The 27504-nt window shown below is 54.3% G+C and overlaps 1 protein-coding gene across 1 annotated transcript in view; it reads right to left on the reverse strand.

Moving 5' to 3' along the window:
* Nucleotides 1–554: 554 nt before the first annotated feature.
* The window catches only part of LOC136363932 (janus kinase and microtubule-interacting protein 3-like), a 31096-nt gene continuing 4146 nt past the window's right edge, over nt 555–27504 (reverse strand). The window contains 23 exon segments of the mRNA XM_066323385.1: nt 555–711; nt 713–764; nt 766–926; nt 1606–1647; nt 2525–2590; nt 3943–4149; nt 6616–6693; nt 6767–6835; nt 7636–7701; nt 9793–9846; nt 9931–10029; nt 10683–10781; nt 11534–11596; nt 12289–12372; nt 14020–14148; nt 15466–15591; nt 17520–17542; nt 17545–17578; nt 19019–19034; nt 19036–19052; nt 19473–19604; nt 20001–20147; nt 21049–21168. Coding sequence (XP_066179482.1) covers nt 571–711; nt 713–764; nt 766–926; nt 1606–1647; nt 2525–2590; nt 3943–4149; nt 6616–6693; nt 6767–6835; nt 7636–7701; nt 9793–9846; nt 9931–10029; nt 10683–10781; nt 11534–11596; nt 12289–12372; nt 14020–14148; nt 15466–15591; nt 17520–17542; nt 17545–17578; nt 19019–19034; nt 19036–19052; nt 19473–19604; nt 20001–20147; nt 21049–21168 — 2025 coding nt within the window. The 3' untranslated portion in view covers nt 555–570.

Here is a 27504-nt window from a genome sequence, read left to right on the forward strand (position 1 = left end):
TCTGGAGGGTTCTTTTTCCTCCCTGGTTCCTGTGGCAGCCTCCCAGGCCTGGGCTCTGTGGGACTCAGGGGGAGGACATTTCCCCAGGGTGAGGACATCTTCCAGGTGACAACATCTTCTGTCCCCTCTTGCTGCCTCTCCCAGCCCGGTGCACGTGGATCAGGGATCATCTGCTTTAGTTCACTCTTGTCCAGGTTGAACCTTTTGCTGGGACAGCGTTAAGCCTTTTGTCATTGTTCAGGGACAGCCAATTATAAATTATTGCATCATTTTTCTCATCATGGTTTACCGACAGCTCCAAAAAAATAAAAATTACAGCTGGATTATTTCCTGAATGTAGCTGTATGTTTTCTCCTGAAGCTGGGCTTGTGGGATATTCAACAAAGCGTGGGCTAGAACCTGTGTGATGAACAAAAACCTTGGAGCAAACCACTTCATTTCCATCCATCTCCATCTTGTCGTGAGCTACTCCTCTGGAACGCTCCCCCGAAATCTCCTCCCAGGACAGATTTCCGAGGGGCTGGGGCTGACAGACACGAACGTGTGGCTACAAACAGGACACGGGCACTTCTACACAGAAGCAATTCGCCCCCTGCCTAGCAGGGAACCAGAATAAATCCAGAGGATCTGAATCAGTGACGGTGCTCCTGGCAGAGGCCGGGCTGGGGCAGCCTGGCGCTGGGGCACGGGGAGGAGCAGAGGTTTTGGCTTGCTCCGAGAGCTCAGTTCTGTCCTCTCCAGACTCCTCGGGCACTGCAGGCTGCAGGAGCTCCCAGCCAGCCCCACTGAAGTCCCACAGACTGCACCAGCAGCAAAAGGGTGAGACAGATCCGGGGCTGGGGAGGGCAAAGTCTCAGACTGGGGCTGGGGGTCAGGGCTGTCCCTCTGGAAACAACAGCAGCAGCAGCTGGAGTGGCCTCAGGGGGCTGCTGAAACAGGAGACAAGAACAGGAATCAGAGAAAAGCCCACCTGGGCAAAAGTAGCAGACACAAAACCTCTGTGAGGTCCTATTCATAGTGACCTGCTGGATCGTGCAGCTGATAAAACAGGAATTTGTGATGTATCCCTGGTGTGGGGAGCGTTTCCCTCCCTGACGCTGCTGTGGGCATTTCTGGCAGCACACACAGCACTGGGGGAATTCACCCCCCGTTTCCAGGGGCTCAGGGAGCCGCTGGGGCACAGTGCCTGGAGCAGCACACCCTGATAAACGCGCTGCTCCCCAGCCCTGCAGGCAGGACAGGCTCTGTGCTGTGCAGGGACACGCTCCCATGGCTTTCAGCACGGATCAGCTGCCCCTGATGCAGCCAGAGCAATCAGCCCAGACTGCCTGTTTCCCTGCCTTGCCAGAGCTTTCCTGGCCTTTAAGCCTGCTTCGTTTCCCCTTGTCCTTCCCTCTAAGGAAGGAAACTCATGTTTGACAAGTTTTTTGCCTGCTGGGCTCCAGGTTTCACTTTTTTTTTTTTTTTTTTTTTAAGGATGTGGAGAGTCCCATTTTTGGGTTCTCTGGGATGCCCAAGAGACCCCTCAACCCTGCTGATACAGCAGAAGGAAGGTTCTGGGGCTTTCTGAGGAGAGGGGAGAGCAGAGGACACCCCAGGGCTTACCTTGTGCACGGGGCCTGAAGGACTATGACCAAAGAATGAAAGCTAAAGAGAAAAATAAAAACAAAAATAAAACTGAAAAGGGGAGAGAAGAGAGGAAAAAAATGGAAGAGAAGAGAGAGATTAAGAGTTTACAGTGTGCTCAACTGAGAAACAAGCTGTGGTTGCAGACAGAGTGCAACAAAACTCTCAGGTGAGAAGAAACATGGAGTGGTGAAGTTGGAGAACTGGTGGCTCAGCTCGGCCCTGTGGTCCCTGGAGCACCCAGAAATACCCAGTGGATAGTCCTCCCAGCAGCTGATGGGGAAAAGTTCTGTAGTGAGAAAGAAACAAAGCTACTCCTCAACAGCTGCTGACAGTGATGCCCTGTGCCCCTGAGCCTCAGCCCCAGCTCAGGGGACAGCAGCTGAGCTCTGACACCCCCAGACAGCCCAACCCCAGCCCTGCTCAGCTCGGGCTCAGCCCCAGGCTCTGTCCGCTCAGCCCCTGCTGAGGACAGGCTGAGGGTGTTCTGGGGAGAACCCTGCAGGTCTGGGCAGAGCTGGAGGAACCCTGGCTGCAGGGGAGGGAGGAGAGCAGAGCCCTGCTCCTGCTGCCAGAGCCCTGGGCTGGGAGGGAAGGAGGCAGCAAGAGGCCAGCTGGTTCCCAGAGCTCTGCCCTGCCCCTCGCTGTCCCCTGTGGGGCCACGGCCCCGTCCCTGCTCCCTGCCCATCCCTCCTGCCAGGCTGCCCCAAGGGGAACCCGAGGGAAGGACTTTACCCTCCTCAGAGGGACTGCTGCAGAGGCAGCTGGTTTCCTGGAGCTGTCCCCCTGGTCCCTGCCCTGCACACACCAGCTCTCTCCGAGGGTGTTTCCTTGGCCCAGGTGAAATGGAGAATGGTCATGTGCACACACAGCAGCTCTTCCGTCTGCACCACCTTACCTTTTCCTCTAACTCTTTTATTTGTCTTTTTTGGCCTTCAATTCTTTCTTCTAGCTCTTTAATTCTCTGTCAGATTTCAAATAGAAAGATATTTATTAACCAACCAAATACAGATGTACCCAGAAAGATGCCATTGCTTTGGGGGGATATAAACTGAATGGGCTGAGCTTCTACCAAAAACAAATTTAAATTGGGCATTAAGCTGGGGGTGAGTCCTCTGTCACTGTCACCGTGTGTGGCAAAGCCAGGAAAGCAGGATGTCCTGTGTGCAGGTGGTCCAAGGCCAAGACACACCTGGCCTCGTGGGCCTTGACATTTCTGGGTCTGAGAGATTTTATCCTGCTGCAGCTGCTGACTTCTTCCAGGAAAAATTCCTCAAGGAAGTTTCTTCTCAAAACATCTTGGCCAACAACTCTCCTTTCTCCAAACAGCCTTTCTCTAGGGGGTGTTTTGGCTGTTTCTTCTGGTTTAAACCCATGGGATCAAGAGGAGTCGTTCCTATTCACCAACCATGTTAATCTGTATGGGAACACCTTTCAAAGGTAATAAGAATTAGACAATAAAGCCTTTTTTCTGTGCTCTTTGCCTGCTGAAATATTTGGAGTCTGTCACAATAGGACATGAAATAAAGATGTTTGACTCCAGCCAGGAGGCAGCAGAAATCAGCAGGTGTATTTACAATTCATTCAGCCCTTTTATAACACCCTGGGCTAAAGTCACATTATTGGTCCATAGGGTGACACCTCTGCCCTTGGCTCGGGGACAGAAATAGCAAACAGCTCCTGTTGTCCTGGGAAAGGAATACTGTTTACACAGGGTTGTCTTGGGAAAAAGAAAAACTGTTGGAAAGTTTCCTTGGGAAGAGCTCAGCAGTTCTCAGGCTCAGAAGGTATCGGCCCACAGGAGTCCCTCATCTTTCTTTGGTGTCCTACAACGTGACAGCCCTTGGCTTGGGGCAGCTTGGGACAGCTCCAGGAGAGGCTGCTGACAGGGCCTGTCCCCCCTGTGGCAGTTATCTGAGTAACTCAGGCCATTCCCTGCACCAAACTGTCTGTAGAGGAGACACCTGCAGTCCTGTTTGTCAGAGCTCTCGGGATTGTCAAGGCTACGGGAACAACAGCAGGTCTGAAAACGATGGGGAAAGCCTGGGAAAGTGTCTACAAGAAATGCCAAGCTCAGACAGGAGTCAGACAGCGTGGGGATGGACTCTTGGCCAGCGGGTGCCCTGAAGGATGTGTGCCTGTCTGATGGATAATTGGCTGAGCCAAGTGAGAGACTCCTGTCCGCACAGACAGCACTGCTAGGATCTGTCACCGCGGCTTTCTGCACACGGGGACGGCTGCTGCTGGAATCCTATGGCTTGGTTCATCTCAGCGGCCCGTCTCCCCCCTGAACCCCCCTGGGGTGCCCAGACCCACCTGCTGGGCGTGCTGGATGAGCTCCATCCTCTCCCGCAGGATCTGGGCGTCCCTCTCCCGCAGCTCGCTCATCACCTGCCCTGCCTTCCACTGCTCCACGGCGCTCCTCAGCTTCTCCTTCTCCTCTTCTGAAAGAAGGTCGGAAATTTTGGCTCCAGCTTCTTGCTGCAGGGCATCATAGAGCATGGCTTCTAATTCCAGAATTTGCTAATCAAAAACAATATAAAGCTGTCAGCTCCACCTCGTCCCTGGTGGGTGAGGAGTCTCTGAGGAACATCTGAAAGGCAACGGGAGCGGTGGAGGGCCCTCCTGCCCGGGACAGTGGGACAACTCCATCTGCAGGGGAACTGCTGCAGGCTGGCCCCATCCTGCTGGGCACCGGGACAGGGACAAGCCTAGCCTGCCCCAGAACACGTGGGAGCCACCTTCCCCTTCCTGGGGAAAGGACGCGGCCCTGGGGAGAGGAGGGAAAGGGAAAATAGTAAGGAAGGGGGAAAGAGAAGAGACAGGGAAAAGGGAAATGTAATAGGAAAAGGGAAGAAGGAAAGAGGTCCATGACAGACTCATTCTGTGAGTTACAGGTATTTTTACACGTATTTTTCAGTCCCTCGGTTCCCCTTCCCCAGCTCTCCTGTATCCAGCAGGAGACACAGCCCCAGCCCCTGCTCCTGCAGAGGAAAACTCCCTGCTGGGTGAGCAGCGTTTGGTCCCAGCCACTGGAAAATGCCTCGTGTGGAACATTCCAGCACCTCCTCTGGCAGAGCTGTGGGGATAACTGGGGTAACTGGGGATCACTGAGAATAATTGATGATAACTGAGGATAACTGGGGATAACAGAATAATTGATGATAACTGAAGATAACTGGGGATAATTGGGGATAACTGGGGATCACTGAGAATAATTGATGATAACTGAGGATAACTGGGGATAATTGGGGATCACTGAGAATAATTGATGATAACTGAGGATAACTGGGGATAACTGGGAATGACTGGGAATGACTGGGGATAACTGAGGATAACTGGGGATAACTGGGGATAACTGGGAATAATTGATGATAACTGGGGATAACTGGGGATCACTGAGAATAATTGATGATAACTGAGGATAACAGGGATAACTGATGAAATCTGATGAGAAGGGATGAAATCTGATGAGAACTGATTAAATCTGATGACAACCACGGCATCCCCATGGGGAAGAACACATCAGACCTCAGGAGAAGGTTCTGCTTTTCCTTTTAAAAACAGCAACACCTGACTAACCCTGTCCCAGCGAAGGGCTGCTGTTTGATGCCTGGATTTGTGCCCAGAGCTCAGGGACACAAGCATCACCCTCTCTGGAGGCACTGAGTGCTGGGGAGGAGGGCAGGGCACCCTCCTGGCCCCCAGCAGGGTCAGCCTGCTGCTCCTGGAGCCCCTGCAGCAGCCAGGGCTCAGTGCTCTGAGCTGATCCTGGGGGCTCTGCCTCGGGGGGACCGTGGGGAGCTGCTCCTCCTCTCCAGGGGCACAAAGGGAACATGGAAATCCAGCGGATTTTATAAAGCAAAAGAGCTTTTCCCACTGGAGCTCCAGGGCAGAACAAAGCTTCCTTTGCTGCTTTGGGGCTGCATTTGTGCCCTGGAGCAGAGCTGTGCCTGGGACACCCGTGTGGTGCCTTCAGAAAACACAGGGAAATGCAAATAACCCTCAGCTCCCTCTGGACTGATTCCCACGAGCAGACTCAGCCTTCAGCTGCACAAACTGCTGCTCAGGACGGAGGAAAGATGATGGAATCATCATCATCATCACCATCAGAGCCCCAGACTGGGTCTTAGAGACCATCTTATTCCACCCCCTGCCGTGGGCAGGGAAATGCCACCGAAGGATTATACAGGTGAGAGGGCTTGGTGTGCTCTCCAAGGTTTCTGCTGTGCATTGGCCCAGATACAGCTCAGAATGAGGGAAAATCTGCTAAAAATCCCCCCACAGCACAGAAACCGTACGGAGCAAAAGCTCCCCCAAATGGTTCAGGACACAATAGACAACAGCAGGCAGGAACAGAGGCAGAAATACCCAGGGCTCCTCAGAAAGTGCAGCTGTGCTCTAGGTTTATGTAAAATTGGAAAAACGAAATAAACTGAGAGAAAACTCCATGCCTTTTGTGGATATGTTATATATATATATAAGGTATATATAACCTTTCTCTCATTGATGGAACGAAGAAAACGGGTGAAATGCCTTAGGATAGCTAATGATGAACCTCACCTAAAAGCAGTTTCATTTCAAATTTACCCATCCCAGAGTACCCCCAGCTGCTCTGGTTACAGAGGGTGTAATCCAAATCCAAGGAAATGTCTAGGCTAAATATCTTTTTTTAAAATGTAAGACAAATCAGTGAACCCCCAATTTCCTTATCAGTCCTTCACTGAGACTTTGGCTGAATTAAAACTCTCCTTGAGTGAATTAATGTTAATGTTCAAATGTTAAAGGTCCTGACCCTGCCGGGGCCACTCAAAGCCAAGAGCTCTGTCCGTGAGGCTGTGGCCAGCTCAGGGTGCAGAGGATTTGAGGACTCCCATCCCAGCCCTGGGGCACTCCAGGAGCACAGGGGACCCCGGGTTTGCCCAGGGGACAGAGCTCAGGGCACTGAGCCAGCCCAGGTGTCCCCAACAGCAAGGTGCCAGCCCTCACCTTGTGAGCCTGGTCCAGGGACTGTTTCCTGAAGTCCAGCTCATCGTCCAGGTAGCCCTTCTGCTTGCTGAACAGCTCCTGGGGAGCAAGGGAGGGGCTGTCAGAGGCCAGCCTGCCCCGGGGCCCCGTCCCCCCGTCCCCTCCCCGCTACCTTCTCGTTCTCCAGGTCCAGCATCTTCTGCTGCAGGGCAGACTCGGTCACCTCGATCTGCTGGAGCCACTGAGGGGACAGAGAGCAGAGTCCCCCTGAGCCCCCCTGAGCCCCCCAGCCCGGGCTCAGCGTCCCCTGGGGCTGGGCAAGTGTCAGCACAGGGCAGGTGTCACTTGAACAACACAGCAAAACCTCCAGCTACATCACTGTCCTCCTTCCCAACCCACTCCGGATGGAGAAAATCCACATTTCAGAGCCTGGCCCTTCCCTCTGACACCCCTCTGGGGCAGTTTGGGGCGATTCAGCACAAACCTGAGGGTTCTGGGGTTTGGGTGGTGTCGAATTTGGGGGTTCTGGGCTGATTTGGGGGGGGTTGAGTCCAAATTTGGGATCCTGGGGTTTTTCTTGGGATGTTTTAACCCTGAATTTAGGGGGTTCTGGGGTGCTTTTGGGGTGTTTTCCCTCCAAATTTGGAGGCTTTGGGGTTTTCAGCCAGAATTTGGGGCTTGTGGTGTGATTTGGGGGGGTTACCTCCAATTTGGGGGGTTTAGGGAGGTTTTGGGGACTTCCACCCCAAATTTGGGGTCTTGGGGTGATTTGGGTGGAATTTCATCCCACTTTTGGGGGTTCTAAGGTGGATTCGGGGGTTTAGCTCAAATTTGGGAGTCCCAGGAGTTTGAGGGGTCCCAAATTTGGAGATCTTGGGGGTTTCTTGGGATGCTTTAGCCCAAAGTGTCGAGGTTCCGGGGGAGTTTTGGAGCTTTGAGCCCAAGTTTGGGGCTTTGCAAGCTCAGTAACATTTGAAATGAAGCGTTGTGCCTGGGGACAAAGGGCAGGGAAATTCCACACAAAGGAGCTGTGGGTTGTACCTTTTCAGCCAGCGTGAGCACAGTCCTGGCCTGGATGATCACCACCTGCTCCTCGTTGGTCAGGTTCTGCACCACAAACAGAGCACACTTACAACCCAGGGGGGGCACCAAGGGCCTCGGTGCTGACCCACTGCTGCTTCAAACACATCTGAAATTACATATCTCTGAGGAACAACAGGCTGAGGCAGAGAAAAATAATGTTGTAATGCAAAATCACTGTAAAGGCCATAGTCAGTATTCATTAGCAATCCTTACCATAGGTAATTCCACCAAAATTCCACATTTGCCCAAAGCAAAGGGACACTGGATGTATTTGTACCCAGGGAATAAACACACATTTCCACAGGACAGCACCCAGCTGAGCACCAAGAGCCGTGGGGAGGAGAGCTGCAGTGTTCATCCCATGCACCGTCTGCAGCCAGGGGATGGTCTGGGGGCATTTCCTGAGATGCTGGCTATTCCATCCATCCATCGAAAACAACCCAAAGCTCCGGAGCTGGGCTTTGCATTTCCTGCCAGGCTTCAGGTGAGCACAGGGAGAGCAGGAGAAGGGCTCACTCCTGGGGACCCTGAGCAGAGCCAGGGGACACTGAGCATGGAGTGTGGAGAGCCCTGGGGAGCCCTTGGCAGTGCCATGAGCAGGGATGGGCTCAGGGAATCCTGGCAGGGCTGAGTGGGAAATTCCCCCCAGTGCCACCCGTGCCATGGCAGGGACACCTCCCACTGTCCCAGGGACACCTCCCACTGTCCCAGGGACACCTCCCACTGTCCCAGGCTGCTCCAACCCCAGTGTCCAGCCCGGCCTTGGGCACTGCCAGGGATCCAGGGGCAGCCTGTGCCAGCCCTGCCACCCTCAGGTGTCTCTGTCCTGCTGTTCCAGGCTGTCTCACACTCCTGGGGATGGCGTGTGGCTGCTGCCCAGCCTGTGCAGAGGGAGAGCTGGGGCAGCCCAGGTACAGAGCTGGGGACAGTGGGGACCCTCCTGCAGCCCCAGAGCTCGGGGGGTCTCCCAGGAGGGCTCTGTGGGGCTGAGGGGGCTCTGTGGGGGGCTCTGTGGGGCTGGAGGGGGCTCTGTGGGGCTGGGCTCTATGGGGCTGAGGGGCTCTGTGGGGCTCTCTATGGGCTGAGGGGGCTTTATGGGGCTGAGGGGGCTCTGTGGGGCTGAGGGGGCTCTGTGGGGCTGAGGGGCTCTGTGGGCTCTCTATGGGGCTGAGGGGGCTCTATGGGGCTGAGAGGGCTCTATGGGGCTGAGGGGGCTCTATGGGGCTCTCTGGGGCTGAGGGGGCTCTGTGGGGCTCTCTATGGGGCTGAGGGAGCTCTGTGGGGCTGAGGGCTCTATGGGGCTCTCTATGGGGCTGAGGGGGCTCTGTGGGCTCTCTATGGGGCTGAGGGGGCTCTATGGGGCTGAGGGGGCTCTGTGGGGGGCTCTGTGGGGCTGTGGGGGTCTCTATGGGGTCTCTATAGGGCTGAGGGGCTCTGTGGGGCTCTCTATGGGGCTGAGGGGGCTCTGTGGGGCTCTGTGGGGCTGAGGGGGCTCTATGGGGCTGAGGGGCTCTGGGGGGGGCTCTATGGGGCTCTCTATGGGGCTGAGGTTCTGTGGGGCTGAGGGGGCTCTATGGGGCTGAGGGGACTCCGCTGACACAGAGAGCACAGGGAAGGACACACGGAGCTGAGTCCCCTCCCTGCGCTCGGCGGAATGTGCGGCTATCCACCGCCACCTGCTGAAGGACCAGAACCCACGAGTTTCTCACTATTTGCTCCTCGTTTTCACGCTGCTCTTTTGATTTCCCGTTTAATGCCCTGGTTACTATCAAGGGCTAAGGGGTTATCAGGGAAACTCGAGGCACACGGCCGCTGAAATGCTAAAGCAAAGCCAAGGCAGAGCAAGCCAACCAAGGAACCCTGCGTGCCCAGAAGCACCAAACACCGACATTATTCCCCAAATCCCAGGAATGCCTGAAGCGGTAGGGTGACACCCAGCGCTGCGTTTCGCTCTTCGGGCGGCAGCAAACCCTTGAAGCGGCAGGGAAAGCTTTGCTGGTAGCCCAGCAGAGGGCAGGAGAGGCTGTGCAGCCCCAAAGCAGGCAGCTGTGCTCACTCCACACCGGCACGGGCGTCCCCCAAAGCATGCACAATTTATTAAATACACTTACTTACGGCGTTATCCCCTAAAATGTCCAGCTTTTTCATCAGCTCTGCTACTACGATGTCCTGGCAGGAGAGAAAAGGAGAGGCAGGGTGGGCACAGGGCCGGGCTGGCCAGGGGCAGCGGGGCAGGACACGAGGGCTCCTTACCGTCACCCCCTCGGCCTCGCAGTACACCTGCAGCGGGCTCTTCCCCTCGGTGAAGGGGCCGTGCAGGAAGGTGATGCCAGGGGAGCGCCTCTCCCTCTCCTGCAAGGACACGATTGTCCCAGTCACCCACCTGGCTGCCCCACACAGCCCCAGGGAGAAGCCATCCCTTCCGCAGCCACACGCCCCACCCGGGCCTTCCGTACCAGGGACGGAGTTTTGGGTTACCTGGGAACGTGTGAGGGAGTTACACTGGAACCTCCCTGCCCTTCTCCTCAGCACGGGCCCAGTGCCAGCACAGGGCACTGCTTGGATCTTTGGGGTGCTTCTCAAAACCCGGAGCTGTTTCTGTTGGCACTTCACCATCAGAACCCTCCTGCATCACTCAGTGCTCAAGGATGAGCCCAGAGGTGCCCTGGGCTTTTTGGGGTGTTGTAACACGGTGTCAGGGGCTTCTCTGACTCCTGTGCTTGGCTTTTTCTTTCATTTCTGCATTGCTTGTTACTTTGCTTTGATTAAAATCTTCACAAACCACCTCCCAAGGGGCCATCTCGCTGTTATTCAGCCATTCTGAGAAGCGCTGGGCACCCTCAGAGACTTTGCTAAACCTTCCCGTGGGGCAAGGTCCTATCACCATCCCAGCCCGCTGCCACAGCAGCCCACCAGCAGCTCTTTGTGCTGCTCCCTTTCACCAGGAAGCCCCTGGTGCCGCTCTCGTGTCCCCAAACCGGGCAGGGCTGGCCCCAGGAGCTCACCTCCAGCTCCAGGATCCTGAACTCCAGCAGCTCATTCTGGTCCTTGGCGTCCTGCACGTCGTGTTTGAGGCGCGCCTCCTCGGCCTCCATCTGTTTGATCTGCCAGGGGCACGGAGCTGGCAGCGTGTCCCCAGCACTGGGGACACCTCTGCCAGCCCTGGGCATGGACACTTCTGCTCCTTTCCCCCCTGCCAGGAGGGGGTTAGTACCCCGGTGTTTGATTTGGGGTTTATCTCTTACAGACTCACCAGCCCCGAGCTCTACGCAGCAAGGTGGAGAAACGGGGTCAAATGCAGCACCTCTGACTCTTTCCAAGGTTATTGAAGTGCCAGTTACCCAATAACAATAGATATTATTCATACTTTGACCCAGTAATGACCACCCAAAGCCTGCAATGCAGACCCTTTCCACCCAGTGACAGAAAACCACACAAACCCATCAAGAGGAGGGAAGAGGATGAGATAAAGAACTAACCTCCACACCCCACCCTAAAGTCTCCATCTTGCCCCACCTATGTTCCTATGTACCAAAATCTTAAAATCTAAGTTTCCAGCATCCCAACAGGGGCCAAGGGCTGTCCCCAGGGCCACTGTCCTCGTGTCCCTTGCACCAGGACACACAAGGGGATGCCAGGACCTCACTTCTCCAGCGGGTCATAAGGGTCTTGTATCAAACATGAATTATTTCCAGCAGGGCTGTGCCAGAACCCCACTTCTCCAGCGGGTCAGGACCTTGTATCAAACATGAATTATTTCCAGCAGGGCTGTGCCATACAGAGTAGAATACTGCACCTTCTGCGTCCCTCAGGACACGAATATTATTTGAATAGTACAAAGAGGAAAGCTGAATACCTTTTCTACCAGTTCCTGATTTCTTCTGTACAAGGCCTGCTTCTCCTCAATCCACTTCATGTCCTGGGGAAGGAAATGAACAACACTGGAGGTGAAGCTGCAGTTTAGCAACAGCGCAGCAGTGAGGATGTCACTGACTCTCACACACAGAGGACAGAATAATGACAGATGTGAAATTGTGAGTCCATTACTTCCTAAAACAGCTCCCTAAGCTAAACCTGCCCATGTAATTTTAACAGCTCTGCAGTTGACAAATGGAATAAAAACATTCAGTGGTTAAAAAAATTTTTCAGGTAAAATCTGGTTTGCATTAAAAGGGATATTTCCAACTGTGCGTTTACCATCAAATTTCTATTTTGCTAAACACAACTCACATATTTCTGCAGATCAGGCAACCTAAACTTTATTTGGAAGCTAGTCTCTTACTTGAGGAATATAAACCCCACAAACCCCAGAACATCGTCTATCAGCAGAACAATAAGAGGCTAAGCTGGGAAGGCAATTGAATTATTAATATTGAATTATTTGATATTTTACTGATTGAATTATTTTATATTTTACTGTCTCAGAAACATTTTCAGTTTAATTGTTTCTTTGTTTGATAGTTGTTTTGGGTTAGATATTGTGGGGTTTTCCCTCTTTCTTTGTTTGGTTGCTGGGTTTTTGGTCTGCAGAAGTGGTGCCCGAGCTGTGACCTGCCTGGGAACGTTTCTGCTCCCGCAGAGAGGTGAGGAGGGGGCTGCAGTCAGCATTACCTGCCCCTGCTCAGCCAGAGCCTTCTCCAGATCTTCTATCTGAGCCTGGGACCGGTGGATTTCTGCCTGGAGCTGCTCACGTGTCTGTGGGATGTGAGACAGAAACAACCCCCCCCAGATCGATACAGGTTAATTAAAAAATAAATTCAATAACCCCCCCGACTTTCTCCAAAAGATAAAACCTAATGCAGTTACAGAAAATATTTAAAACACCAAATTCTTTGAACAATGATTTTGAAAGTTCTTTGGCAGAAGAAATTCGCAGCTGAGCGCAGAGTATCAAATAATCAAATGTAATCAAGTCCAGTCTGGGAGACGGGATTAATGATTTTGAGATTTAACTGGAGATTAACGAAATGGCAAAGCAGAGCTGGCTCCTCACAGCTGGTCATGGCGGGCTGCAGCCAGAGCCCCCCTTTCCCAGGAAAACAAATGAGAATTATGTACAGCATATAAATCCTGGGCACACCTGGTTCCCTGAAATTTGGGGCAGGTTAAACACTCAGAGCACATCCCACCTGACAAACTGGCAAATTTCATTTGTGCCTTTAGTGAAAGCCTATGACTGAGAACCTCACCTGTGATCTGGTGTCTCTCTCATACCCACGTCTCGTTTTTGACTGTATTTGTAGTTCCTGCATATTTAAATAGACACCCCATTCCTACCCGTTTTCTGGAGGACAAATGTCACTGCTGTTGTTGTTTTTTGTTACACACCTTCACAGAACAGATTTTATCCTCGAACCATTTCTCCACTATTTATCCCATTATTTGCACTGAAAGGGATTTTGTTTGTGTGACCTGCACTGGTGCCTGCTTTGGCTCAGTGTGAAAAAACTAAAATGCAGTCACTTTTACAGCTGGACGCCTGGGCTCACTGGGATTTTCTTTCCAGGTGCAATCCCTGGTGTTTCAGAGTGGCTGTTCATGCTGGGAACGCTTCTGGCAGTGTCGGTTTTCCTGCATTACACCCTGACCCACTCTAAGTGTTCCTGGATCTCCACAGAACAGATGCAGGAATAAATTAAGGCTCTGTGGGCACATTTCTGCTGTTAAACAGGAAATTTCTCCCTTTCCTGACTGGGCATGGCCCATCCTGGCAGCCCCTCTGAGAGTCATGGAATGCTTTGGGTTGGAAATCCAAGCCCTAAATCCCCCCCAGTGCCACCCGTGCCATGGCAGGGACACCTCCCACTGTCCCCTCAGTGTCCAGTGCCTGGGCACTGCCAGGGATCCGGGGCAGTGGGAATTCCATCCCCACCCTGGCAGGGAACAATTCCTCTGTAAGTCCTGGGAACACACAACAAGCTCCTGACCAAAGCAGCCCTTGGGGCCAGCTCTGCGGAGCCACGGGGACTCGGGGAGGCAGAAGCACAGGGCACTCTGCAATTGAATTACCAGCAAAACCTCAGCTATGAGCCTTCTCAGCCTTTACGGGGACTCGTGTAATCTCTCAGCGCCCAGAGGGAATTAAAGAGCACGCATTACACATTTAAGGCTATCCGTCCTAGTTCTTTAGAGAAAAAGAGCTTATTCCCAAGGATTTCCCGTGAAGAATCCCCCGGGATTTCCCCTGAGGCCCAGGGCTGGAGATGCAGGATGCTCAGAGCCCCTCGCAGGGAGGCTGCCAGGGGACAGCCGGGCAAGGACACTCGGCTGTGCCACCCTCCCTCCCAGCGCCCACCGCTCATCCCCATGGAAAACAAGCCGTTCATTCATTCCCTGACAGACCTTGACTTCCCGTTCTGCATCCAGGGTGCCCCCGACCTGCTCCTGCAGCAGGGCGTAGGCGCGCTGCAGCGCCTGGTACTCCATGGTCAGCTGCCGGAACCGCAGCTCCGTCTCCTCCTTGGCCATGCCCTGCAGGCACAACCGAGAGGCCCTTAGGTTTGTTTTCTCCGAAAAGCACCAAAATTGCCACTTTTGAAACACGGGTCGGAAGCAGGGTACTAAAAATCTCGGTTAAGAGCCCTCCGGCAGCTTCCCCTCCGTGCCCTGCGCATCTCTCGCACGCTCATACCTCCAGGAAACGCAACACAGGAATAAAAAGATAATCCCTGCCTTGGAGAGATGAAAGCTTACCTGCCATACGGCACACTAATGACTGCACCGCCCTTTCTTACTGGAGCAGGGAAAAGCATCACATTAAAGGTGAGAACGCAGCTTGCCTTAACAACAAAAGGTTTTCCATTTGGAAAGGAAACGGAGCCTGACAGCCTCACTCAATTATTAAACCACGAAGCCAGAGTTAACAGTTGTAGAAGGGGTGACAGCGACATGAAAGGAGCCCTTCATCTTCTTCCCGCTCCCCCCAGTATCCACTTTGGAACGCTTTCATGTCAGGCTGGCGGAATATTTCACTCCCCATGAAATGGGATGACATTGCTGGCTGCACTGCAGTCAGCTTCCCACCGCCTGAACGGGGGAAGAATGTCAGCACAGGAGTGGAAAACAAACGGGCTCAGCCATCACAGACACCACCCATCACCCTCAGGACGGAGGGAGGAATTCTGCAGTTCCCTTTCCGCAGGTCTCATCACACTGCTGCAGCCAGAGCACCATCAGTGGCAATTTGTGGCTGTTACAGGATTCTTGTCAAGCCCAGGGCTGTGTAATGGTCCGTGATCCGACACGCTCTGGGGACAGCGTTTGTGGGGAAGCCCTGGCAAATACACGGAATAATCCCTTTAATTTGTGTTACGTTCGTGTGCCGTGCTCTCAGAGCCTCTGGAACCCAGCCAGGAGCAGCCTATCCCTGGAGCCCAGAGCTTCAGGGGAACATTCCCTTCTCCTTCCCCAAACACGGCCCTACTGCTCTGTGCCCAGCTGGGCTGGCCAAAACTACAGCCCCAAAGTCTGCAGCCAGCCTCAGAGTGGACACATCTCCCAAGGGGTGGCCAATTTCCCTGTTTTTACACCTGCAAACCTGCCATGAATTCAATACTCTCAGGATATGAGATTTCCAGCTGGGCTGGAAGCTGTGAAGTTACTGAAGACCTGAGCTTTAGAGACACTGGCCAACAATCACTGCATCAGATTTAACAGAAATGCTTCATTGTGTAGTCTGAGGTGAGCAGATATGAGAGAACAGAACTGACAGAGATGATGGAGCAGAGCAGGAATTTCATTAAAATCAAGGTTACAAGCAAGGCAAGAGGATTTTGGGGATGTTTTTACCTCCTCCAGGTCGTCCTCGGGCGTGCAGGGGGTCTGGTCAGTGCGGTCCGTTTGGTAGGATGGAGGAACATCAGACTCCAGGGAAGCCTCCTCATCATAGCCATAGAACGTCTCCACCACGGGCTTCTGGCAGAGAGCAGGTCAGGGCAGACAGACTGCCCTGGGGTGACAGACAGACTGCCCTGGGGACGGACAGACTGCCCTGGGACAGGGACAGACTGCCCTGGGGACACGGACAGACTGCCCTGGGGATGGACAGACTGCCCTGTGGACGACAGACTGCCCTGGGGACGGACAGACTGCCCTGGGGTGCAGACTGCCCCGGGGATGGACAGACTGCCCTGGGACAGACAGACTGCCCTGGGTGACGACAGACTGCCCTGGGGTGACAGACAGACTGCCCTGGGGACAGACAGACTGCCCCGGGGATGGCAGACTGCCCTGGGGACAGAACTGCCCTGGGTGACAGACAGACTGCCCTGGGGTGACAGACAGACTGCCCTGGGGACACGGACTGACTGCCCTGGGGACAGACAGACTGCCCTGGGGACACGGACAGACTGCCCTGGGTGACAGACAGACTGCCCTGGGGACACGGACAGACTGCCCTGTGGACAGACAGACTGCCCTGGGTGACAGACAGACTGCCCTGGGGACGGACAGACTGCCCTGGGGACAGACAGATTGCCCTGGGGACACACGGACAGACTGCCCTGGGGACACGGAAGACTGCCCTGGGGACACGGACAGACTGCCCTGGGGACAGACTGCCCTGGGGACAGACTGCCCTGGGGACAGACAGACTGCCCTGGGGACACGGATAGACTGCCCTGGGGACACGGACAGACTGCCCTGGGGTGACAGACAGACTGCCCTGGGGATGGACAGACTGCCCTGGGGATGGACAAGTGCCCTGGGGACACGGACACTGCCCTGGGGACAGACTGCCCTGGGGACACGGACAACTGCCCTGGGGACGGCAGACTGCCCTGGGGACAAACAGACAGCTGCCCTGGCCGACAGACTGTCCTGGGACACGGACAGACTGCCCTGGGACAAACGGACAGACTGCCCTGGGGTGACAGACAGATGCCCTGGGGACACAGACAGTCTGCCCTGGGATGGACAGACTGCCCTGGGGACAGACAGACTGCCCTGGGGTGACAGACAGACTGCCCTGGGACAGACAGACTGCCCTGGGGACAGGGACAGACTGCCCTGTTGGACAGACAGACTGCCCTGGGGACAGACAGACTGCCCTGGGACGGACAGACTGCCCTGGGGTGACAGACAGACTGCCCTGGGGACAGACAGACTGCCCTGGGGACGGACAGACTGCCCTGGGGTTACGACAGACTGCCCTGGGGGACAGACTGACTGCCCTGGGGACGGACAGACTGCCCTGGGGTGACAGAAGACTGCCCTGGGCAGACACTGCCCTGGGGTGACAGACAGACTGCCCTGGAAGGCCTGGATGTGATTTTCAGGTGACAGGGATTCTTCTCCCCCATAGACCCTCAATTAGTCATTCATAGATTCATTAGCTCCAGCCTCTCTCTAATTGTTTAGCTGTGGCAGTCCCTGCCCTGACACCTGACTGTGACACTGCACTGTTCAGGTTTTCATTAACACCTGCCCTCATTAACCAACCTTCCCTTTCCCCTCAGCTGCCCCACTGCCTCCCTAACCAGCAATTTTCACGTGTCCTGACTCCACCTGAATTTATTTATACAGACACGTGTTTTCAGGCAGCACCATTAGAACATCATTTGCAGATGTGTTAATTCATGGAATTTATCTCCTCTTAAGGACGGCCACATCCCACCAAAGTCCCCCGGGGTAAATGCAGAGCACAGAGGCTCAGGGTGCTCCGTGCAAACAGGTCCCTGCACCCCCTCGAACGTCCCAGTGCAGTCTGTGAGTGTCCTTTGCCTCACCCAAATTTCAGTTTTGGGCCCATTTTCAGACCCTGAGGAGGACACTGCCAGGCGCTGAGGTGCTCTGAGCACCCAGCACTGCCACCAGCAGCCACCACTGAAGGCTTTGTCTGTTACCTTAGGAATTCTTGTCATCTTTTCCTTTGCTTCCGGAACCTGAGCAGCTTGTCCCGTTCCTGCAAGAGTCAGAGACACGTGTCGGGTGTTTTCAGAGAGCAGCAATTTAAATTAACCAACACAAGGAGCCGCTGGGGAGGGAATGTCCCTGCTGGCCACTGTCCCACGTTGTCACCAGTCCTGGGGGATTTACTCCAACAGCTTTCAGGTTTGCCACAGACAACTAGAAGTTGCTCTTGTGTCCATGAAGATTAAACTAAAAATAGCCGATATCTGATATTTATGCCGGCATCTCAGCACAAATAAGCTTTATGCTGAGAGTTTGGCTGTCCCCTTGGGGCTGCTCCATGGGTGACCATGGCACTGCAGCCCCTGCCCTGGCTCTGGTGCCTCTGGAAGCTGCACACACCCCACAGCCCACTGCACACATTTCAGGGCTCTGAGCTCAGCACCCTCAGCCTCATCCTCCTCTAAGGATCTGCAGGTTCCCTGTGCCTCTGGAAAAAGGTTTAGCATTTATTGCTGCCAACAATTTTTCCAGCTGCAGGAAATAGTAGAATAATCAAATTGCAGGTTGGAGAGACCTTAAATATCATCTCCTTTCACCCCTGCCATGGCAGGGACACCTCCCACTGTCCCAGGTGCTCCAACCCCAGTGTCCAGCCTGGCCTTGGGCACTGCCAGGGATCCAGGGGCTGCTCTGGGCACCCTGTGCCAGCCCTGCCCACCCTGCCAGGGAACAATTCCTGCCCCAAATCCCACCCAGCCCTGCCCACCCTGCCAGGGAACAATTCCTGCCCCAAATCCCATCCAGCCCTGCCCACCTGCCAGGGAACAATTCCTGCCCAAAATCCCACCCAGCCCTGCCCACCCTGCCAGGGAACAATTCCTGCCCCAAATCCCATCCAGCCAGCCTGCCCACCCTGCCAGGGGAGAGTTTCTTCTCTTTTATGGAGTTGGGTTGATATTTTACAGGACTCAGAAAAAAGTCTCTGTTCTGGTCTTGCAAAGCCCGGGAGTGCAGAGAGGGAAGCTCCAAAGGGAAAGCCTCAGAAGTTTCATTCTGCCCGCTGGGTACAGGGGTGTGGTGACACTGGGGACACCCTGGTGGCCAGTGCCAGGGCCAGCAGCAGTGGCTGAGGACAATTGATGCCATCAGTAGCCCACAACAGCCCTGGGCAGCAGGGCACGGGGATGGGCCAGGGCAGGGCTGAGCACACCCCGCTGGGGCACACACAGAGCCAGGGGTGGCCAGGGGCAGAAAAGGCAGCCCCAAGGTGACAGAGCTGCCCTGGAGATGGGGACACATTAAAGCTTCCCTCCCCACTGTCACTGTGCTTTTCTCTGCTGAACAACTGCTGGTAAAAATCTGCTGGGAGGAACCCCTGGGTCAGCTCACTGCTGAGCACAGACGGGAGGGAGGATAACAGGACTGCAGCCTGCCCGCTTTCCATGAGCAGCAGTCTAAAGCACGTGAGGAGGAAGGTGATGTCTCTTACCATGACACTCTTCACAGCCAGCAGTCTCCAGGGTCTAACGAAAAGGAATGAAATCATGTCAGTAACTGGACAGGCTTAAAAAGAGAGGGAAAAAAAAAGCTATTTTCCAGAGGAGTCTCATGATTTTGGCATTTTCTGTTTCCAAGGACTGAGGACATGTTAAGAGGAAGCAAAACCTCAAGGCCAGGACTCCAGGAATCTGCACCAGGAATCTCCAGCCCTGGAGTGTCTCCAGCTGCAGGAGCTCAGTTTCCCTCCCAGGTCTGGCCCCCAGCACATGTGAGGACACGGTTCTCTCGTGTCAGGCCAATGCAGAGTGAAGGGGTTTACCCAAACACCACAGGTCATTTATATTCCTGCTAAGCCCAGAAAGCCAGAGCCCTGAGTGCCCTTCCTTGGGCTCCCTCTGCTCTGCCCTTGGGCACTCTCAGGTGAGAGCAGCCTTCCGCCTCACCTTGGAGAGCTCATCAATGATGTTTTGCTGCTCGATCACTTGGAGCCTCAGGAAATCCACTTCCCTTTCCTCCTGGCTGTGGTCAAGGTCATTTAGGGAGCTTGGTCTCCTTATTGCTCCAGTTCTTTGCCTCTGGAATCCAAAAACCACAGGGCAGGGAGGAAATGATCAGGAGGCTCTGCCAGGGACTTGTCTGGCCCTTCCCTTTTCCATAGGTGGTGCATTCGATCTCTCTAGGGTTGCCCTGGAAGCTCTCCTGCTCCCCTTCTGCTGAGCCTCACATCCGGGCTCCAGATGTGCCAGATGTTCCTGCTCCTCCAGCTGGAAAAGGGGCAGGCTCACCAGTGCAGATTTCCCGGGATGATGAGGGGATTTGGGCAGGAAAGGTGAAGGTGAATCCCAGAATTCAGGTTAGTCTGGGCTGGAAGGGACCTTGCCAGGATGGAACAGCTTCCCATGGAAGTGCCAGGGCCTGATCCCTCACCCCAGCCCCACAGCCCACATTCTCCCAGGAGCACAGGAACTCACCATGGCAATGTTTTCCTGCGTCACAAATTTCAATTTGTTTTCCATTCGACGTAAGGCATGTGACAACTCCTCATTCTTCCTACTGAGGCGTTTGTTTTTGTCCAAAATGGGCTTATACTGACTCTCTGCTTCTCTGAGACGTTTCAGCTGAAAGATAAAGAGAAAAAAGGACACCTCTGGAGCTTTTCATCAAATATTTTAACTACTTTCTGTAACTACCACACAGAAGTATTTCTCCTGATAAACACTTCTAGTAAATAATAAATTTTTTCAGCAAAGCAGAACTGATCAAAAACTCTTCAGGTTTTCCACTGGGAAGAGAGCACTCCTGCATGGGAATATGTGGGCAATGGATGTGTGGAGGATTCCCAAAGGCTGGCAGGAGGCTCACACAGTCCTGTCCATCTGTGTGCAAACTCTGAGATAAAATCTCCTGACTGAGAGAGGCCACGGGACGGGACAGACAGTGCTGAGAGGGAAATGGAACCGGAAACAAGAAAGGCTTATAATGGATTGTAATTAGGGAATAGTTTGGGTTCTGATTGTGATGGCGTGAACTGTAACACCTGTAACATCTCACCCTTCTCATGAGACTGAAAATGGAACAAAAGTCTCTAAACCACCTCTCAGTTGCCCATCCGTGGGTCAGAAAAAGAGTAATCCAACAAAAAGATACTCCGTCTGTGCAGCAAATGTTCAACGTGGGGAATGCGCTTATTTCCAGAAAGAAATAGATACAATTCGAGCTAATGCCATCTAAAAACCACATTGTTGTACAAGCCAAGGGCAGAGTGAGGTGACACAGCCCCGAGCTGAGGAGAGAGGAGGAGGAGGAGGAGGAGGAGGAGGTGGTGGTGGTGGTGGCAAGGGAGGAGGAGGAGGAGGAGGAGGAGGAGGAGGAGCTGGAGGAGGGGGGTGGTGGTGGTGGAGGAGGAGGTGGAGGAGGTGGTGGAGGAGGAGGAGGCAGCCCCTCCTCTCCACCCACCCAGGAGCACAGCCAGGCTGTGTCTGGGACAGGGCCCAGGTGTCCCAGGCCTGCTGCACTCACCAGCTCGTTCCTCTCCTCCGACAGCAGTGCGTTCCTGTCCTCCAGCTTGCGGATGATCCCGCTCAGCTCCGCGATTTTCAGCTGGAAGCGCCGCGCGTCCTTTTCATCCAACTGCTGTTCCTAAAACAAAGATCAACTGCAAATAACCGCTCCCAAGTGCGCTCGCCACTTTGTTTATCCCAGGTCCAAACGTTTCCAAGTGTCATCCCGTGGAGTGTGAGCCATGGGACCCAGCTGACCATGGAGAGCTGCAGGGTGACACCAACGAGAGGCGGGAGTGGAAATGTGACAAAGAATGCAAATGCAGAGGTGTTTGTGCATATGGATCTGGACGTGCATATGCAAATACGGAGTCACCAACGTGACAACGCCGACGTGCAAACACAGAGTTTACACACGGTGAACTTGGAAAGAATGGAAAATATCAAAATGGAAAAGGCCGTGTTCCAATGATGCCACTGTTGAACTGAGAGCTTCAGACACATCGCCCACTCTGAGGACTTGGTCATAAGAAACCAACATTAAAATGACTGAGTTCTGATTGGGGAAAATCCATGCCATTGTGCATGAATAAGCTCTTCCTCCAGAAAGCTGTGGCCCTTATGGGGTCCTAAAGGGTCACTCGTAAGGCCACAGGGGCGGCACTTTATCTGAGTGAAATGCTTAAACCAAATCAGAAACAAGTAGAGGTAGAGGCAGATGTGTCTCTTTCAGAATCAGAGAGCAGTTACAGCTACTGACAAACGTGACAGACTTTCCCCCTTCTCTACAGCTTGTTCTGGTCTTTGGCAGAAGTTGAGTACAACTACAGAGAGGCAAATTAGTGCCCACAGCACTTTTGGGAGGTCTGGGGTTCCTCATTCAACAGGTGCAGGAGAGGCTTGGGCCAAAGAATAAAATGGACTGGTTTTGCTCAGGTGTAAGTTTTACACTCGTACTGAGACAATCAAGGCTTGTGGCAAAAGAAATCTTGATGAGGATCAGCAATGAGGACGACCTGCACACGTCAGAGGCACGAGGGCAGTGACCCGAGGGGGCTTCTGGGCTCAGGGAGGCCCAAAACCACTGAAAAAATTTACACTGACAAACCCCATTGTGGGTGTGGGGAGGGACTCCAATCGAATGTTCTGGCTGCTGCAGAGAATCAATAAACAGGAGAATAGGTTGGGAGGTCTGGGTTGGCTCCGTGCCCGCTGATGGCGAGAGCACTGAGCAGCAGGCGAGGGGTGCCCTGGGGGCTGCAGGGTCCCTGGGGTGCCCTGGGGGGGCTGCAGGGTCCCTGGGGTGCCCTGGGGGGGCTGCAGGGTCCCTGGGGTGCCCTGCACCCAGGGCCTGCCCCGTTCCCTCTGGGACTGGCCTCGCATCTGCTCCCCGAGCCCAGCGGGGCTCACACAGACAGCGCTTGGTGAGAAATGCATTTGCATCGTTTGTTGGCACAGTCGTGTCCAGCTGTCACACTGAGGAGGGTGGCTGAGCATGGAACAGTGAGGGAAAGGAGAGGAAGGACAGAGGAACTTCCCCCTGCTGACAGAACCCAACCAAACCGACCGGAGAACGGGAGGACGGGAAGCAGAAGCTCTCCCATGGCGAGGTTCCATTGGGAATCTCAATGGTTCGGGCACAGGCAAAAGGAGAGCACTGGTGGGTGCCTGGGCCCCGCACAGCCATGGGACAGCCTTGCTCAGGGGACACTCATCAAGATCCTGCCCTCGGGGCCGCAGCTGCGGTGAAGATGTGGAAGTGCTTACGGGGCTTCCCGAGGGCTCTGAAGCGTCTCCTGCACCACTTGCATAAGGAAGTTCCCGCTTGGGGCTGCTCAGGTGCCGGTCAGACTCTTTGAGCTGGGACAGTTGTTCATCTAAAGCCTCCTTTTGGAGCTGCAGTCTCTGAGCGTGCCCGGCTCGCACCCCTAACTCTCTCTCCAGCACGAAGACTGCTCTGTCCTTAAACTTAATCTCCTCCATCTACAAGGAGAAGAGAACACAGTCACACGGTGGCTCGGCAGCGGCACGGGCACCCCAGGGTGACACGGGGCACCCAGGGTGACACGGGGCACCCCAGCGTGACACGGCTGCCAGCGCAGCGGCCGCGGTGACAGGGACACCGAGCACTGGGCTGCCCCAGCCCTGCCTCCTCCTCCTCCTCCCGGGCCACACAGCAATAACCCCCCTCCTCAGCAGGCACTTGGGCACGGAAATGTTGGGGAACAGCCTCGAATCCTGTCCCCATTCCGGGCCACCTGAAGCAGAATGGAAGCTTGGCATTCACATCACGCTTTGGTGGCTTCACCCAAACCCTTGAATGGTTCTGCAGCACTGTGCTCGGATGTCACCGCTGGAAAATTTGGGTTAATAATTTCAAAAGAAAAATATTGGAACCTCAGTATCCTTTACATTTTCAAAATCCCTAGAAGAAATGTGAATTTTTATATTTCTTTCCGCAAAAGTCTCCCTTGGGAGCAATTCCCTTTCCACGAGGGGTTTTACTTACAGATAATAAACATTATTCAAAATAATGAAGTGCTTAACTGATCGGTGCCCAGTGACCTCTGAGGCTCTCCTTGCCTGGCTGCCCTGGATCAGCCTGTGTGCCCATCCGTGGGGTCAGGCAGGATCCCTGCACTCTGCCCGCAGCTCAGGAGGGTTCCTGGCGCTGCCCAGGGAAGGGGATCTCTGCTCCCAGCTGGGCTGGGTGCTGCCCACCCTGCACCCACACAGACCCAGCGCCCAGGCCGCAGAGCTGCTCACACCACGGGTGGCACTGACAGGGACCCCCAGAAACCATTTCCATCCCCTCCAGGTCTGGCAGCTGCTTCCACACCCCAGGAACACCAGGGTTTCACCACTGGGTTTTGAGACTTTAAACATGACATTTCGATGGTCAGTTTTTAAACCTGGCCTGCCCCAAATGACATTTTGCCTTGTAAGAACTGTGTTAACACTTTTATCTCGGCTTGTCTGTAAACCTGGAAAAAACAATGACATTGGCAATCAACAATCCCTCCGAGGACTTTGCTTGCAGTAATTGCCCAAGTGGCCAGGGCAGGTGCTGGCAGGTCACACAGGTATCAGGAGAGGAAACGGAGCAAATGAGAGGGATTTTGGGGGCCACTGACTAAAGATCCTTTCGCCAATGTCTGTGAAGGCAGCGTCTGCTGGCTTGGGGTGAAACAAAGACACAGGTGCTCCTGGGCACCTGAGGTCTTTCTGCTAAATGCCTAAGGAGGCCAAATCTACATGGATGTACAGATGGAAAGATAACACACGTCAAATGGTTATCTGTTTAAAATAGCAGAATATTGGATATCGATTCTTATTATATGGAAACAAAGACATGTTACAACAAAGGCAACACATGAAAAATCGGGAGGAACAAAGAGATGAGAAAGCACAAAACATTTCACAGCATTTCACCTAACGGTTTGTTTTCCAGAAAAAAAAATAAATCCCTAAACAAAATCTTCATAACCACAAAGCAAACATCAGCCCTGACATCTTCCTTGACCCGAGTGAATTCCCATACATGACACGGGCACAAGTTTGGTGCCTGCAGCGCCCTGCTAGGCAGAGACAGCGTGGGAAGGGACAGACGGGAGGGGAAGGGCACAAATGGGAGGGGAAAGTGTCTCCAGGAAAGGAAAAAGGAAAGGAAAAGGAAAAGGAAAAGGAAAAGGAAAAGGAAAAAAAAGGAAAAGGAAAAGGAAAAGGAAAAAGGAAAAGGAAAAGGAAAAAAAAAGGAAAAGGAAAAGGAAAAAAAAAAAAGGAAAAAAAAGGAAAAAAGGAAAAGGAAAAAAAGGAAAAGGAAAAAAAGGAAAAAGGAAAAGGAAAAGGAAAAGGAAAAAAGGAAAAGGAAAAAGGAAAAGGAAAAGGAAAAGGAAAAGGGCCCCGGGACTCACTGGCAGCGCTGTGGCTCCGTGGGCACACAGCCCTGGGACACGGCCAGCCCGGCCTCATGCTCTGCTGGGCTGTACTGGGCTGTGCTGGGTTGTGCTGAGCTGTACTGGTGCTATACTGGCTGTCTGCTCCTCCTGTGCCCTCCCTGTGCCCCTCCTGTGCCCCTCCCTGTGCCCCTCCCTGTGCCCCTCCCTGTGCCCCTCCCTGTGCCCTCCCTGTGCCACTCCTGTGCCCCTCCCTGGCCACTCCTGTGCCCCTCCCTGTGCCACTCCCTGTGCCACTCCCTGTGCCCCTCCCTGTGCCCCTCCTGTGCCCTCCCTGTGCCCCCCTGTGCCCAGGAGAGACGCCCCCGGCCAGGTGAGGTGCTCCAGGACAGGGACATGTCCCATCCTCGGGCCTGAGCTGGCAGTCAGGACAGGTGAGTGGGACCTGTCCCAGCGCCCATGGCACTGCCACGAGACACCCAGGTGAGAGGGGACAGGGTGTGACAGCCCTGGGAGGACTCAGGGACTGCCAGGAGCTGTGACCTGATGAGATGCCCAGGTGAGAGGGGACAGGGGTGACAAGCCTGGAGAGGGGCTCAGGCACAGGGGACACAGCGCTGTCTGTCCCCTCTCCCTGTGCTGGGACAGCCAGGTGCACTCACAGAACCCTGGAGGGTTTGGGTGGGAGGGAGCTGGCAACTCAGCCTGGGCAGCCCCAGTGTCCCCATCAGTGCCACTGGTGAGTGCCAGGGGCTGGCCCAGAGCTGGTGCTGGAGCAGAACCCCCCAGAGCCCCCAGCCCCGGGTCAGCTGTGCTGTGCACACCAACAACAGCGTGGGTACAGCCCACAAAGTAACAGCTCCTTGTCTAGGCCCCGAGAGAAATGCTGTTAAAGGCTGCCCTGTGAGACAGGACTGGGATCCCCCCGAATGAGGAGGCTCCTGACCCTCCTGAGCACAGGAGTGATGTTGTCTGCCTTTTATACACACCAAAATCCTCCAGCCCACGTTTAGCTGGGGAAAAAAAAAAACAACCCTATTGTAAATGAGGGTCAAAGCACAAATGACTAAAAAATCCCCCATGGGAGGAGGAAGGATTCCTAATTCCTAATTCCACCCTTATAGCCTCAGGTGTGGGGTTCCTCAGCACACCAGGGCATCAAAAGCAGAAGGTAAAGACTCAATCGATCTCAAATCAAATTAATATTTAAAAAGTCACCTGCCTGCCCTTCCATCTGATCCCACCCTTTCCATCAGACACGTCACGGTTTACCAGGGTCTGGCAGGGAGCTCTGAGAACACAGGGTCACAACAGTGCCCAGAGGCCTGGATCCTCCCTTGGCTGGGGTGGCATTGCATGAGGAAGCTGTGAAGTGTCCCGTCCATGTCTCCATCCATGTCCAGTGGTCTCACAGAGGAATTGATGCAGGTCATTAAAACTTTTGCTACTCTTAATCACCTTGAAGTTTATTCTAGATTGAAAATAACCACTCCCCAGGCTCTAGCAAACCCATTTCCCCAGTTTTTCTGATTTCTCCGTCCCCTGATGAAGGAGATGGGAGCGAGGAGGTTGCAGTGGCCATGGCTGTGCACACTTCTCCTTCCTGAGAAACCAGAGTTTAATTCAGTTCAAATGCTCTTCACCACGCTGAGTTTGGTCCCATTTAGCAAGCACCAAGGCCAGCTGAGCCTGGGAGCACTCCAGGCTGAGAGCTGCTTCCCCTGGCTGTGCACACACCCAGCAGGGACTGCTCCTGCCCGTACAAACCTAATTAAACACAGCCAGGCAGTATTTCAGGCCGCCTTAAAATGCACAAACTGAATTTAAAAACTAAAAATGGACTAAAAATGGCCTAAAATTAGACATTCCCTCCAAGGGAGGCTGTTGCCACACGTACTCCTCACCATCTGCAGGGGGATTTCATCTCCTGCAGTTCCCCTGCTGAGGGGTGCCGAGCCAGGGACAGCTGAGCTGGGTGAGTTCAGCACCCTGGGGAGCAGCACCCACACTGCAGGGACACCACAGCTCCAGGGACCACCATAACACCAGGGACACACCAGCCCCAGGGACACCAATACACCAGCCATGAGTGCCAGGACAGCCCCAGGGACACCACAGCCCCAGGGGACACAATAGCCCCAGGGACACCAACTGCCCCAGGGACACCACAGCCCCAGCCACGAGTGCCAGGACAGCCCCAGGGACACAACAACACCAGGGATACCAACAGCCCCAGGGACACAATAGCCCCAGGGACACCACAGCCCTAAGGACACCAACAGCCCCAGGGACACCACAGCCCCATGGGACACCAATACACCAGCCACGAGTGCCAGCACAGCTCAGGGACACAACAACACCAGGGACACAACAACACCAGGGACACACCAGCCCCAGGGACACAATAGCCCAGGGACACAATAGCCCCAGGGACACAATAGCCCCAGGGACACCCAACACACCAGCCACGAGTGCCAGGACAGCCCCAGGGACACCAATAACCCCAGGGACACCCCAGCCCCAGGGACACCAACAGCCCCAGGGACACCAACAGCCCCAGGGACACCAACAGCCCCAGG

The sequence above is a fragment of the Sylvia atricapilla genome, chromosome 8 (assembly GCF_009819655.1).
Source record: "Sylvia atricapilla isolate bSylAtr1 chromosome 8, bSylAtr1.pri, whole genome shotgun sequence".
Taxonomy (NCBI): Eukaryota; Metazoa; Chordata; class Aves; order Passeriformes; family Sylviidae; genus Sylvia; species Sylvia atricapilla.